The sequence below is a fragment of the Schistocerca nitens genome, chromosome 11, assembly GCF_023898315.1.
Source record: "Schistocerca nitens isolate TAMUIC-IGC-003100 chromosome 11, iqSchNite1.1, whole genome shotgun sequence".
In the NCBI taxonomy this organism is placed as follows: Eukaryota; Metazoa; Arthropoda; class Insecta; order Orthoptera; family Acrididae; genus Schistocerca; species Schistocerca nitens.
Window position 1 is genome coordinate 113,557,767 of NC_064624.1, and position 16,688 is coordinate 113,574,454.

At 42.4% G+C, this 16,688-nt stretch overlaps 1 protein-coding gene across 1 annotated transcript in view; it reads right to left on the bottom strand.

Annotated features, from left to right (window-relative positions):
• Nucleotides 1–4,480: 4,480 nt before the first annotated feature.
• LOC126212838 (uncharacterized) overlaps nt 4,481–16,688 on the bottom strand; it is a 162,830-nt gene continuing 150,622 nt past the window's right edge. Inside the window, exon 6 of the mRNA XM_049940255.1 lies at nt 4,481–4,634. Coding sequence (XP_049796212.1) covers nt 4,612–4,634 — 23 coding nt within the window. The 3' untranslated portion in view covers nt 4,481–4,611. The remainder of the gene's footprint in view (nt 4,635–16,688) is intronic.

Here is a 16,688-nt window from a genome sequence, read left to right on the forward strand (position 1 = left end):
TCGGCGGAAGGTGCACGTGCCCGTCGACCTGGGACCGGGCCGCAGCGACGCACGGATGCACGCCAAGACCGTAGGATCCTACGCAGTGCCGTAGGGGACCGCACCGCCACTTCCCAGCAAATTAGGGACACCGTTGCTCCTGGGGTATCGGCGAGGACCATTCGCAACCGCCTCCATGAAGCTGGGCTACGGTCCCGCACACCGTTAGGCCGTCTTCCGCTCACGCCCCAACATCGTGCAGCCCGCCTCCAGTGGTGTCGCGACAGGCGTGAATGGAGGGACGAATGGAGACGTGTCGTCTTCAGCGATGAGAGTCGCTTCTGCCTTGGTGCCAATGATGGTCGTATGCGTGTTTGGCGCCGTGCAGGTGAGCGCCACAATCAGGACTGCATACGACCGAGGCACACAGGGCCAACACCCGGCATCATGGTGTGGGGAGCGATCTCCTACACTGGCCGTACACCACTGGTGATCGTCGAGGGGACACTGAATAGTGCATGGTACATCCAAACCGTCATCGAACCCATCGTTCTACCATTCCTAGACCGGCAAGGGAACTTGCTGTTCCAACAGGACAATGCACGTCCGCATGTATCCCGTGCCACCCAACGTGCTCTAGAAGGTGTAAGTCAACTACCCTGGCCAGCAAGATCTCCGGATCTGTCCCCCATTGAGCATGTTTGGGACTGGATGAAGCGTCGTCTCACGCGGTCTGCACGTCCAGCACGAACGCTGGTCCAACTGAGGCGCCAGGTGGAAATGGCATGGCAAGCCGTTCCACAGGACTACATCCAGCATCTCTACGATCGTCTCCATGGGAGAATAGCAGCCTGCATTGCTGCGAAAGGTGGATATACACTGTACTAGTGCCGACATTGTGCATGCTCTGTTGCCTGTGTCTATGTGCCTGTGGTTCTGTCAGTGTGATCATGTGATGTATCTGACCCCAGGAATGTGTCAATAAAGTTTGCCCTTCCTGGGACAATGAATTCACGGTGTTCTTATTTCAATTTCCAGGAGTGTATTATACTTGAATACACTCTTGGAATCCATCCCTTGACGAAATGAAGTGGTGCCACACAGTATTGGCTACGTGTTTACTGGGGGTCACTAACTTTTTGTTCGGTGCCATTGAAAGCGTATCAACTTCCTACATTTTTGTTACTGAAGAATCGTTACTTGTGTTAGTCGAGGGAACGAAGGTCTCTGGAAGATCGATATAGTTTGTACAATGAAGAGCCAAAAGACTGGTACACGTCCCTAATATCGTGTAGGGCCCCCGCGAGCATGCAGAATCGCCGCAGCATGACATGGCATGGACTCGATTAATGTCTGAAATAGTGCTGGAACAAATTGACACCATTAAACCTGCAGGGCTGGCATGGACTCGACTGATGTCTGAAGTTGTGGATTCTGTAGGACTGTAAATAAATCTGTTAGAGTACCAGGGGATGGAGATCTCTTAGGAACAGCACATAACAAGGCGTCCCAGATATGCTCAATAATGTTCATGTCAGGGGAGTTTGGTGGCCATCGGAAACGTTTAAACTCAGAAGAGTGTTCCTGTAGCCACTCTGTAGCAATTCGGGAGGTGTGGAGTGTCCTTTGTCCTGCTCTAATTGCCCGTCGGAATGCACAGTGGATATGAATGGATGCAGGTGATCAGGCAGGACGCTTACATATGTGTCACCTGCCAGAGAAGTATCTAGACGTGTCAGGGGTCCCATATCACCTCAACTACACACGCCCCACACAATTACAAAGCTTGCGCCAGCTTAAACAGTCTCCTGCTGACATGCAGGTCTATGGATTCATGAGGTTGTCTCCATATCTGTACACGTTCATCCACTCGATACAATTTGAAACGAGACTCGTTGGACCAGGCAACACGTTTCCAGTCCTCAACAGTCCAGAGACGGTGTTGATGGGCCCAGGCTAGGCGTAAAGCTTGCTGTCGTGCAGTCATCAGGTGTAGAAGAGTGGGCATTCGGCTCCGAAAGCCCGTATCGATGATGTTTCAAAAATTCAAATGTGTGTGAGATCTTATGGGACTTAACTGCTAAGGTCATCAGTCCCTAAGCTTACACACTACTTAACCTAAATTATCCTAAGGACAAACACACTCACCCACGCCAGAGGGAGGACTCGAACCTCCGCCGGGACCAGCCGCACAGAATGATGTTTCGTTGAATGGTTCGCACACTGACACTTGTTGATGCCCCAGCATTGAAATCGGCAGCAATTTTCGGAAGGGTTGCACTTGTGTCACGTTGAACGATTCTCTTCAGTCGTCGTTGGTCCCGTTCTTGCAGGATCTTTTTCCGGGTGCAGTGATGTCGGAGATTTTATGTTTTACCGGATTCCTGATATTCACGGTACACGTGTAAAATGGTCGTACGGGAAAATCGCCGCATCGTCGCTGCCTTGGAGATGCTGTGTCCCAAAGTTCGTGCGCCGACTATAACACCACGTTCAGCAGTAAGCTATCTAATAACTGCACCTGACACCTGTCTTATATAGGCGTTGCTGACCGCAGTGCCATATTTTGCCTGTTTACATCTCTCTGTATTCGATTACGCTTGGCTGTACCAGTTTCTTTTGCGCTTCAGTGTATTACGGACAGCCAATTACTTATTCATATGTTCTATTGCCTTCACTCACAAAGAAATCAATAAGATAAAAAGTTATTTCCGCAGCTGTTACAAGAACTTATTGAACGAATTATGTGTAGTTCTTGTAGCGCAGACATTTATTTTTGTTATGATTTATCTGTCGTATAGAAATCGGTGGAGTGAAGCATCAGTTAGCTGTTACAAGCATTTCAGCCTGCCTGCCAGATAGTTTTGTGGGTTGAGAAAATGTTATTGCTACATATTTTACTTTGTCCTATAATGTTGGAAGTGAAGAATGTGATAGTGTTAGCGTACAGGACACATAACGTCATACCTCTGGTGAGACAGGTGGCACTGTCAGCTTCCGGAAACTGCATTCAACCGGACTGTAGGCTGTGGTACCCTCAAAAGCTTACCAGGCTCCTGTTTCTTTCTACGTCTCTCCAGTAGAACGTAGATCGGTTTGAATTAATTGTGCGATCCTGCCGTCATGAATATGAAATGTGAGGATAATATTTCATATGCATGTGAATTATTTTGGTATTCTTGCTGAGGAATTCCGTTTGAATTCCATCTGAAATGATTTCAATTTGATAAGAATTTTTACAAGACAGAAGAGTAAAGTAATCATCGAAACATAGGTAGAGCTAAATATGTAAGCAAGTCTAGAGGAAATAAGGAATAAACTCCAGAGATCATCAGTCGAGACAGAACGAAAGACTTTAAGCTCAGGAATCGATATCCACCGCGATGTGATTTCAGAATACCGGTACACGGAATGTACACCATGTGATCAAAAGTATCCGGACACCTGGCTGAAAATGACTGAAAAATTCGTGGCGCCCTCCGTCAGTAATGCCGGAATTCGATATGGTGTTGGTCCACCCTTAGCCTTGCTGACAGCTTCCGCTCTCGCGGGCATATGTTCAATCAGGTGCTGGAAGGTTTCTTGGGGAATTCCTCATGGAGTGCTACACTGAAGTATCGACGTCGGTCGGTGAGGCTTGGCGTGAAGTCGGCGTTCCAAAACATCGCAAAGGTTTTTCTTTAGGATTCAGGTCTGGACTCCGTGCAGGCCAGTCCATTACAGGGGCGTTATTGTCGTGTAACCACTCCACCACAGGCCGTGCATTATGAACAGGTGCTCGATCGTACTGAAAAATGCAATCGCCATTCCCGAATTCGTCTTCAACAGTGGGAAGCAAGAAGCTGCTTAAATCATCAATGTAGGCCTGTGCTGTGATAGTGCCACGCAAAACAACAAGGGGTTTGCACCCTCCATGAAAAACACGACCACACCATAACAGCACCGCCTCCGAATTTTACTGTTAGTACTACACACCCTGGCCGATTACGTTCACCAGACATTCGCCATACCCACACCCTGCCATCCGATCGCCACATTGTGTACCGTGATTCGTCACTCCACACAACGTTTTTCCACTGTTTAATCGTTCAATGTTTGCTCCTTACACGCTCGCATGACCACATGCGAAGTCCGTGAGTTCCGTGGAGCTCCCCATTCTGCTCTCTCACGATATTTAATGACTACTGAGGTCGCTGATACGGAGTACTTGGCAGTAGGTGGCAGCACAATGCACCTAACATGAAAAACATATGTTTTTGGTGGTGTCTGGATACTGTTCATCACATAGTATATCGTCCAACATTTGAAAAAAAAAAAGTAAACTTGAATATCTGTCAGAATCTTTTTCAATGCGTATATACACCTTCTTAAATACACTGTCAACTGCATGATGTGCATACCAATTATATTAAATTTTACAGTTCTTTCTGGTATATGGAATCCATACGACATTTCAAGGACTGCCAATTGAAACATCGTGGCTTGTGAGACTCGAGCAGCATTTAAAACAATGAAGACTATTAACCTTTATTTATTAAAAAGTAAATACACTGTACTTCCTTACTTCAGCTGTACATAAGATGCTATGCTAGGCCACTATGCGTGCATAACCATTGCTGAAGTACGTGTTGATCAGCCACGGCCCCATGCTGAACCTGTTAACAACGTAAGCATAAGTGTTTACAATGACGAATACATAGTAACATTTCCCCTTAATAAAACAACAGATATTGGAATGGATTTTAAAAGTCGAAACTGATACTACTACTGTAAAGTTCGAGCACATATGTAGTTACTATCAATGAAGTTCTATACCACAGAATTAAACGACTTTATTTGGAAAAGTTTACCTACGAGGCTCCGTGGTGCGACATTGAGCTCGCATCCGTGATCACAGCCTTTTGAATCCCCACTATGGCACCCAGATTCAGTTTTTCACCGGTTTTTCTGAATCTCTTAGGGAAACTGCAGGCATATTTCCCTCGAAAAGGACACAGCTGATTTCCTACCTCTTGTTTTTTTTTAATGAACATTCTTCTGACTGGCTTGATGCGGCCCGCCATGAATTCTTTTCCTGTGCCAACCTCTTCATATCAGAGTAGCACTTGCCACGTATGTGCTCAACTGTTTGCTGGAAGTATTCCAGTCTCTCTAGTCTCCTCTAGTCTCCTCTAGTACCATGGAAGCCATTTAATTATCTCTTAACAGATGTCCTATCATCTTGTCTCTTCTTCCTGTCAGTGTTTCCCACATATTCCTTTCGTCTCCGATTCTGTGCAGCATCTCCACCTAATTTTCAACAATCGTCTGTAGCGCCACATTTAAAATGCTTCGATTCTGTTCTGTTCCAGTTTTCCCACAGTCCGTCACTTTCATACAACGCTGTGGTCCAAACGTACATTCTCAGAAATTTCCACCTCAAATTGAGCGCTATTTTTGATACTAGTAGATTTCTCTCGGTCGGAAAAGCCCTTTTTGCCTGTGCTTGTCTGCTTTTGACGTCGTCCTTGCTCCATCCGTTATTGGTTACTTTACTGCCTAGGTACCAGAATTCATTTACTTCGTCACCATTAATCCTGATGTTAAGATTCTCGCTGTTTTCATTTCGACCACTTATCGTTACTTTCGTCTGTCTTCCATTTACTCTCAATCCACATTCTGTATTCATTAGACTGTTCATTCCATTCAGCATACGCTGCAATGCTTCTTCACTTTAACTCTGGATACCAATCTCATTCTATCATTGATATCCTTTCAACTAGAATATTAACCCCCTCCCCCCCGCGAACCTCTCTTTTATTTCAATCAGTACTTCTTGCTTATGCAGATTAAACAGTAGGGGTGATAGATAACATCCTTGTCTTACACCCCTTTTAATACAAGCACTTCGTTCTTGGTCGTCCACACTCATTATTCCCTCCTGGCTCTTTCATATATTGTACATTACCCGTCTCTCCCTATAGCTTAACCCTATTTTTCTCAGAATTTCGAACATCTTGCACCACTTTACATTGTCAAATGCTATTTCCAGCTCTACAAATCTTATGAAAGTGCCATGATTTTTCTTTAGTCTTGCTTCCATTATCAACCGCAACGTGAGAATTGCCTCTCTGGGGCCTTTGTAAGGTGTCTGCATTTTTCGGACCTTACATAAGCTTCATATGTATGATACAGAATAAAATCCCCAGAAAATATCTCTATATTGTCAACAGGAAGTAATTTGGCAATCTCATGTACTGAATAACAAAACAATGTCTACCCTTACAACGACAGGGGCATGCCCAAATGAGATAAAGTGAACGCAGTTTGGAGAGCAGTGCAAGTGGCTAATGGCATTGGGAAACCCCAATTAACATTAACAAAAGAAGGGCCAACTGCAGTGCAGAAAGAAATAAGGCGAGTACAATATAATAATTTTTAGAATAAACACAGCCGACTGTAGGTAAGTTGTGATACTACATTATCGAGGATAGCAGCGACCCAAGCAAGAAAAATAAGAATTCACATATAACGAGGAAGCAGTTGGCCGAAGCGATACTGTGTGACGTAGTAGAATCGCGGTGGGGAGAGTAACGTCATATAAAAGAATTTTGAGAATTCGCCAGTGCATATTCCTGCGGGAATTTCTGTGGGCTGAGATTTGTGCATGTCGCTCCTTCCCATAGCGAGTGTGGAATTGCCATTAATTTCGACTAGGGAACATTTAACATTGTACGGAATGGAGGGAAGTTATGACTGATTGAATTCAGTCAAGGCCAGAGTAGGGAATTAGCGTTTCAGATCCAGCAGGGAGATAACGCCGCCACTGTTTTCGATCGGTAATGTACCAATACGCTTTAGGCGAGTTAAAATGTTGAGTCGATATTTGCTCGCTCCAACCTGCATACGTTTCGAATATAGAAATTCAAGAGTACGTGATAGTTTTGATTAGTTCAAAAGATAAAGTTCATTCTCCACCAACTTAGCCCATTGCTCATGTACAACAAGGTAGATGTAAATATCATTGATAAAGGTTTAATTGTTTCATTTGTCATAATATTTTCATATATAGAGATAAAGTTTTAATAATCACATGTTCAATGTCTACATGGTAATTGACCTGTTGGGAGTTGAAAGTAATTAAATCTTTTTGTATTTACCATATGAACCTTGAAAGGTTTGATAAATTAAAATGTAGAATGAGAAAGGGAGAGGTTGTGTTATCATTTTAGGATAAATCTTAAACTTGTCATATATAGTAATTTGTGTATTCTTGTAACGTCACAGTGGCATTTTAATTAATTTTAGACAGGACCAAAATTTGAAGCTATGGGGTGTGCCTTTTTGCCACCCTGGGCTTGAGATGACAGGTGAGATTGTGCCGGTAGAAACCCCCGTTACTAGATGGACGTTTCTAGTAGGCGAGGACTGCTTTGTGGAGATTCCCGGAAGCGCGCGCCGCGCCCGCGCCAGATTCGCAGAGGTCGGTCTGCGCGGCCCGCAGCTGGGGGCACTGTTTGGTTTTCTGCGCATTACGCGAGAACTATGAAGAGCGATGCGGCAGTGGATTGTGGTCCGCAATGTGCACCTTCTGAAAGATCGATGTTTATTTCAAGTCACGAGACGCAAAAGCTATAGCAACCTCAAAATCGGTTACTATCACGAATACTGAAAGATTAATAAAAATAGTAAACAACTTACAGGGACGAGCAGCCACTCATTAAAAACGTTTCGTCATAGCGGATCGAGTGCCGTAGTCATACGTTAAGATTCATAAATAATTAAGCTCGTAAAGAGCAATAAACAAAGTTTGATGGGAAACTGTTTATAAAATCATAATCATCATCATCATCATTTAAGACTGATTATGCCTTTCAGCGTTCAGTCTGGAGCATAGCCCCCTTATAAAATTCCTCCATGATCCCCTATTCAGTGCTAACATTGGTGCCTCTTCTGATGTTAAGCCTATTACTTCAAAATCATTCTTAACCGAATCCAGGTACCTTCTCCTCGGTCTACCCCGACTCCTCATACCCTCTACTGCTGAACCCATGAGTCTCTTGGGTAACCTTGCTTCTCCCATGCGTGTAACATGACCCCACCATCTAAACCTGTTCGCCCTGACTGCTACATCTGTAGAGTTCATTCCCAGTTTTTCATTGATTTCCTCATTGTGGACACCCTCCTACCATTGTTACCATCTACTAGTACCTGCAATCATCCTAGCTACTTTCATATCCGTAACCTCAACCTTATTGATAAGGTAACCTGAATCCATCCAGCTTTCACTCCCATACAACAAAGTTGGTCGAAAGATTGAACGGTGCACAGATAACTTAGTCTTGGTACTGACTTCCTTCTTGCAGAAGAGAGTAGATCGTAGCTGAGCGCTCGCTGCATTAGCTTTGCTACACCTCGCTTCCAGTTCTTTCACTATGTCGCCATCGCTGTTTATAAAATTCAATAGAAAATTCATGACGTAAAGAACGGCACTATATAATATTTTGGGCGGCATCACACGTATTTTAAACTAGTTAAGTTATACTATACGCTTAACTTGCAATAGTTATCATTGTTTGCAAATTATTATTAACATTTATCGCCCATAATTAATTAATTTTTATAGATATGAAGATTTTGAGCATCGCAATGTGTAGATCGCTATTGATTACGTCTAAAAACGGTGCCACATGCAGTCCTATGTTAAAACTTTTGTAGCACAGATGTCAACACACAAATTTGCGCCAAGTGGCGAAAGTTTGCAAAAACTGAAACTTGATTTACGGGCGATAGAATAATCCTAGAAATTAATGTAACATAGTAGATTAGACGTACTTTTTAGCGCGGTTCCGATGGTGTACTTATTTCTGTCGAGAGACGTATGTATCAAAATTTGTAACCTTAACTGGTGATACTGGTACTTGCATTACCAGGGGTGTTGACGTCCGAGCCTATATAAGCTAGTGGCCATCTTGGCCAGAGTTCAGTCGTTGTGTAGCCGCCCTTTTTCTGTTTTCGCTTTTTCGTCTACTACGTGAAAGTCTGATTTCGTTTTTTACACATTGACTGTCATTGAACGGTTTTACTTTTATTTAATATTGTCCTAGCTATCAATTTCACCACTTTTAAAACCCAATGTTAAACGTGGGTCACTACACGTATAGTCTTCCCAACTCTGAGAGAAAAAATCTTTAGTAGCTTTACTACCAATGTTTACAGACGACGATACTTTAACATTTCGTTCTATTGTTTTAGTTACGAATCACTATTTTGTTCTTGGCGTAGATCACGTAACCTTCACGTTTGTTAATCTAACTTAAAATAATCTTCAAGACTTGTATTATGTTTCAAATTAACAACGTCAGTTTATTGACAAGAATTATTAATAAATAGGTTAACTCATACGATCTCATTCAAACAAGTTCTTTAATTAGATGTCTAAGTAGGATTCCCACTAGCATCAGAGATGTTAGATAATATCCTGTCATTTTCGGTAAATAAGTTATTTCTATTTAATATCCACAAACTGTCATTAACTATGATCACTAGTCGCGTGAAGTTAAAGTTTCCCATTATCACAATTCAAAGTCCGAATCCGGTTATAATTTTCCATTCAGTAAAGCGATTAAATATTCACACGAATTGACATTAAAGCCGAATAAATTACTATTCACCTTCCCATTTATCTAATCTCATAAAAGTCCAAATTAAAGTCTTGAATTGACAATCCTCAAAACAATCTCGTCACGATCTATTCTTGATCCCCGTTTTGCCGGCCGCGGTGGCCTCGCGCTTCTAGGCGCTCAGTCCCGAACCGCGCGACTGCTACGGTCACAGGTTGGAATCCTGCCTCGGGCATGGATGTGTGTGATGTCCTTAGGTTAGTTAGGTTTAATTAGTTCTAAGTTCTAGGGGACTGATGACCTAAGATGTTAAGTCCCATAGTGCTCAGAACCATTTGAACAATTTTCATCCCCGTTTAATAAAGTCCCAATTGTTGTTCTCTAAAGCTGTACGTCCTAAATAACTTCCGAACTAGAACAGACTAGAGACTGGAGTATCGTAATTACAACGTATGGCTATTTATACGTTAATAAATACTGTCTTTGGTGTCCCAGGCCTACGTTCTATGACTATAATATTGATTTTCTTACGTATTGGAATAACTAATATTTTAATATTTTCTACTGTTTCTCCCCCTTCCCATGTTTCTAAAATTTATAATTTAATTTTCATTTTCTTTTCTTTTGCTTTCTATACTAGATATTTCCCTCTATTTGTTTTTTATTTGTTTTTCATAACTACTACTTGTGAAGGGACTTTGGTCATTTTGTGAATTGATATTTTTCAACACCGATAGGCGCTGTAGGTGTTACATTTGGTCAGTCGTTTTGGAGGGTGGGTGGCGAGCAAGCGCCATTGAGGGTGGCCCATGTGGTCGTTTGAGAATCCTTTTTCGCGCAGATTTTTTTCGACAAAGAGTATTGTTTAATAGTGCAAGTGCTCAGGCATATATTTGGCGAACTGGAAGTGCTACGATTATTTGTGTGAGTGCGATTTACGAGGTGCACGCGTCGTAAGTGAACATATGGCGAACTGTGATTTCGCGCCAAAACTGTTAGAACAAAGACGACAGTGGGACTTGTGGTTCTGTTCGAATTGATTGAATAACTGCTATTGGGGGCTCGGAGTCAAATTATTATTAAAGAATAGCTGTAAACCGTCTCACCAGTGCTAATTTCGTTGTGTGAAAGAAAAGGACAACGCCAATAAGTAGTGATTGAACTGTGTCGTGAAAAACTGATTTTTGTATAATAGTCGCCTAATTCTCGTTCCCTAGCATAAACTGTACTTATATCTGAGTGAATAATTAATTCAAAATCTATAACAAATGCGCGGGTGTGGAAGTGTACTAATGCATCAAGTGTAGAAATCATCACCGTGAGAGCCAAAATTTGCAATAACATTTTTAACCAACATTTGTATATGAAGCATTTCGTGGGAAAACGCTGAAACCGCACTTCCTTATTATTTTACCTCCACATCGCAAGATGCATTATCCATTGGCGTGTAAAATACGTTATCCACTTGCATAAAACTGTAAGAGATTTCAGCCACCTTACAAATGGCTTACTCTGCCAGGATACTGAATAAACAGCATTCGGCTGAGATATAAAATACAGGATTTTGAATTAACAGCATTCTGATAGTTTATCGAGGGTAAACATAAAGCTAACTCAAAATGGAGAAAAATAGTTTTCATTTAAATGTGACTCAAGTGTGTAGTAGTAAAAAAGTTAAGTAAATAAGTGTAGATAGATGTGTATTTGTGTATGTTTTATTGCTGGCGCAATACATTGTTGTATTCGGTTGTGTTGAGTTCTGGCTCAAAACCAGCAACAAAAAAGGCTAAAGGAAAGACGAGGGAACGTATTGAATATAGGACTGTGTGAATCATATTTTGGGGTAGAGTCAAGTTGTATAATCTGATGTTAACGCGTGGTCAGGTTCGAAAAACTCACCAACAGCAACGCTAAGAGGAACGATCAAAAATGACAGAAAACAGTAGGTCAAGGTAGAGAGAAGTCATGGCAGACCTTGATACGATCGAGTTGGACACGCAACAGCCAGATCAGCGAGAAAACCACGAAACAGAGGACGCAGAAATACCGAATGAGACTGAAAATGTAACACATGGTGTTCAATATGGTCAAAGAAATGGACAAGAGGACAGCATTACACATTATTCAGATGTAGAATCCGTTGACAGTAATTTACAGTTTGCAACCACATGGAAGAACGAGTGTTAGTGCACCTACACTGTGTTCAGAAGAGAAGGAAACGGTTCACGAAAAACGAGAGAGGGAATGGTTACATCAAATGGGAACGGGCGAAAATGATGCAGGAGTGGAAAACGCCAACATATATGGTATGTTGCAGCGCTTATTACAACAATCTCAGGAATCAGACAAACGATTGTTACAATAATCTAAAGAATCCGAAAATCGTTTAGAAGAGCGCATAACCCAAAGACAAAAAGAATTAGCAGGGCATTTAGAAGGGGGCATAACTCAAGGCAAAAAGAGTTAGAAGGGCGCAAAGCACTGAGGCTGAGAGAAACTAACAAATAAATAGAAAAACCAGTGATAATATTCAAGGTCAGTTAGACCGAATCGGAACTGAAGCTCAAGAAGCACAAATTACGCTTCAAACGCTTGTTACAGGGCAGACACAAATGAGAACAGACATTGACAATGTCCCGGTAGACATGAATACGTTACATGAAGATACACAACAAAGTGTCAAAAACTTAAACTACAGGTCGAACCCTTTGCCATCAGAGCGTCGACGAAAGCGGCACATATCATTGCTAAAACGATGTCTCACAAAAGAACAGCGAAAGCTGCATTTAGGAAATTCGATGCTCGTATTTTAAAGAAACAAGAGAAAAACGTACATCAATTTCAATGGCTCAGAAAGGAAGTTTTGCATTCAAAAGAAAGTCGAGGAGACGCGGAAAGCGTTACTGGGGAGTCGAAAACGACGACAGAATCTTCCTTAATGTTGGTAGATAATACTGTGAAGACGGCAAATTCAACAGCCGCCGATAATACGACAGAACGAGAATGCGAATGTACAGGTGAAGTGAGACAGAAAGGCATATGTGAATGTCAGTCCGAAAACGCAAACAGAGATCGGGAAATTAGTCCGAAACAACATAACCCAGAAGAATACGGTAACAGTAGGGAACAATGTGGTTAGCGACCATTTGCTCAAGAGAGAATAGCAGGTCAGTTGAGAATGAGGGTTGCAGCAAGATTACGTACATTAAGCACAAAGCGTGACATACGCAGACCAAGCAATAGCGACACATTACGCAACACCTCAACATGTAGGATGAATACCAATGGGTTACTGTACAGTGTCTCACGAGCCAGAATTGCTTACAAGACAAGATACAGAGCCGGTAGTAGGTGTTATGCACGCATATTGCGCAATGAAACCTGCAAGTGATTCTGCGGCACAATTGTCACAGAATGTTTGCGTAAATTTGATGCAAACATAGAATTTGAGTTCTCAAAACACAGAAGGTATGATATCACAGAGCGAAGCAAGAAATTTTGATGGTAACCACTTTCTTACAGCGCGCAATAACCTGCATTCTAAGGAAGATACAAATAGTCCACACCCTCGCACATTTATTGATCAGTTCAAAGTAGGAACACCAGCACATTGGCTTGTGAAACATAAATTAGATTTCATTTGTGCACACATGGAAGGAAGTATAGCCGAAACCATGCAGAAAACAGTCGAAACTTGCAATTCGTATGATTCGTTTCGAGCAGCCTTTATAGCTAGATGTTGGTCACCTGTGGCGCAAAAGAGAATAAAGTACGGCGTATTGCAAAACGTCTCATTTGAAAACTCGCAAGAGAGAACTGCGGTCTAACTCTTTGAGAATATGGCGAAAAGAAATCAATGTTTAGACAGCCCATATAGCGATGGAGAATTGATACACATATGCAAAACTAAATTACCAATTAAATGTCAACAAGCACTGATAGGACGTGAGGGCGATAATTTTGAAACCTTTGAAGGTGTTTTGCGAGAGGTTGAGTTCATGTATGAAAATGACGCTCCAAGACATCGTGAGTCAGGACAGAATAACTTTTAAAGGACAAGCAATAAAGAGACTACTAATGGTAACAAGGGTAGATCGGTAATGGGATTGAGTTCCAGACGAAATGGAAATACTTAAATAAGTAGGGGTAGTGGAAATACGGGACCACAACGTAATGGGTATCGTTTTAATAATAATAATAATAATAATTGGAACAGGACATATGTGGACGAGAATAGGAATGGAAATTGGGGACTTCGGGAAAACCGACAGACTGATTTTAATCAGCGATGGCCAGGTCAATGGAGAGAAAGTAGGTGTAGAGGTGGTGCAAGAACGCAACTACAGCCAAATACGTCAGGTAATTACAGGAGAAATGAACCACAGAGGGAGGTTGAATTACGTCCACCAAACCCAGGGAAGCATGTAGAATGACAGACGTCAGGTATTGCAGGGGTTCAAGGGGCTGTTCCGCTGTAAAGCGACAGATTCGCGCCCTGCTATTGGGATGAAGAAGGTATCGGGATTCATACAGCCATGCAAGGCTCTGCCAGTGCTGAACATTCCAGGAGAAGTCGTCAGTGTCGTGCTGTTCATATTAGTACAAGCATGGGCCGTCGGCTGCGGAGGCCCATCGTTGGGAGTGTTCGGTACACTGTGAGTTCAGACACACTTGTGCCCTACCCAGCATTAAAGCCTCGTGCTAGTTCCGCCACAGTTGGCAGCCTGTCCTGTTTTGCCAGTCCGCCCAGCCTACTACATCCGACATCTGTAATAGGAGGTGGCCGCCTAACCCTACGACGTCTGGACGTGGTTTGTCCTTGGCGTTGAAGATATTCACCACAGCTGTCCTTGCGGTTTTTGAAATGCTCGAACCTAACCTCCACGCCATCGCAGTCTGCCCTCGGTCAAACTCAGACAGAACGCGCGCCTTCACAATTCTACAAACAGACAGCACACTCACTGATACCACATGCACCGTACGTGTGTCTGATCAGCAGGCATATCTCGCCGGCTGACGCCGCTATCGCCTGGATGGATTTATATCGATAGTAGGCCATTATGTTCTGGCTGATCAGTGTAAGTACGAGTAGAATAACTGAGAAAAAACTTTCTGTAATGGAATAAATATCATCGGCCGGAGTGGCCGAGCGGTTCTAGGCGCTACAGTCTGGAACCGCGCGACCGCTACGGTCGCAGGTCCGAATCCTGCCACGGGCATGGATGTGTGTGGTGTCCTTAGGTTGTAAGTAGGCTGTGGCTGTTTATGTTTTCTTATTGGCAACGTTACGTAGCACTCTGTATGAAAATCACTGGCTGTGCTGTGTGCAGTCGGTGGCTAGTTTGCATTGTTGTCTGCCATTTTAGTGTTGGGCAGCTGGATGTTAACAGCACATAGCGTTGCGCAGTTGGAGGTGAGCCGCCAGCAGTGGTGGATTTGGGGAGAGTGATGGCGGAGTTCTGAAATTTGTAATACTGGATATCATGAACTGCTATGTATATTATGATTTTTCAACACTATTAAGGTAAATACATTGTTTGTTCTCTATCAAAATCTTTCATTTGCTAACTATGCCTATCAGTAGTTAGTGCCTTCCGTAGTTTGAATCTTTTAATTAGCTGGCAGTAGTGGCGCTCGCTGTATTGCAGTAGTTCGAGTAACGAAGATATTTGTGAGGTAAGTGATTTGTGAAAGGTATAGGTTAATGTTAGTCAGGGCCACTCTTTTGTAGGGATTATTGAAAGTCAGATTGCGTTGCGCTAAAAATATTGTGTGTCAGTTTAAGGCCAGTCACGTATATAAATTTTCAAAAGGGGATGTTTCATATGGCGACCCTGCCAGGATTCCTCACTGGAATCTTCTGATTTTTTCTTGTAGTTTGTGTAATTAGTGTAGCTATTGTTTATTGCTAGCGCATAAATATAGAGAGAATTTCCTTTGTAGTTGCAGTCTTTCATTGTTGTACAGTAAAACAGGTGTGGCACGCATGTAGATGGAGTGGGTGGCAAACAATGGCATAGGCAGTGAAACAATTAGTGAACAGGGAAGCATTATCGATCGATCGGTCGGCAACAGCTCGCCTCAGGAATCGGGAATGACAGGACACAATTTTGCAAATTCTGTAGATTCAGGTTTTGCGTCCTCACCGTTTTCTCAAATAAGTCAAGACACATTTTCTGCTTGTCAAAATGTTAATGTTGCTGGTGCAAATGCACTGCCGAAAAGCGTAGAGGAACAGATTCCAGACACTAATGAATTGTTATTACAGCTAATGCAACAAATGGAACAAAATCAGATACAAACACAGCAAAAGCTTCAAAAGTTAGACACAATGGAACAACACCAGAGTCAAGCACAGCAAAAGCTTCAAAAGTTAGACACAATGGAACAAAATCTTCAGAAGTTAGACACAATGGAACAACACCAGAGACAAACACAGCAACAGTTAGACGCAATGGAACAAAATCTTCACACCACGCTTGAACAAACACGTGAAGATTTAACTACTGAGTTACATAAAATCGAATCGAAATGTCAAAAAGTCTGTAACGACGTAAAAACACAAATTTGTGAGCATTTTCAACCTATTTTTTCGCGGCATGAAAATGCATTACAGAATCACGAAGCAGCCATAAAAGAACTGCAAATTATTGTTCATGAAAATCATGAGACCTTGCAAGCTAAAATTGACTCAGTTGCATCTACCGATTTGGTTACACAACTTGCAAAAACTCAGGAAAACTTAAAGGACACAGTAGAAAGACACATGGAGGAAATTAGTTCATTATCAGGGAAAGTAGTTGAACTTTCGGATCAGCTAAATAATTTATCTACGAAGGTGGATGATAATCTGAATGACACAAAACCGGTAGTCTTTAATGACACAGAAGAGTGCGAACAAATTAGGAAATTCAAACAAAATCAGAATCAAATTAATATGCAACACCAAAGAGAAATCCGGGAAGTACAAGATCAGCTGACACAAGTAATACAAAATTACATATTTCAGAGGACACTCGCGCTCCAACACGGGAAGAGGGACTTAGAAATACGGAACAACCACAAAATAATAACACAGGACACTTTGGAAATTATGAAAGAAATTGG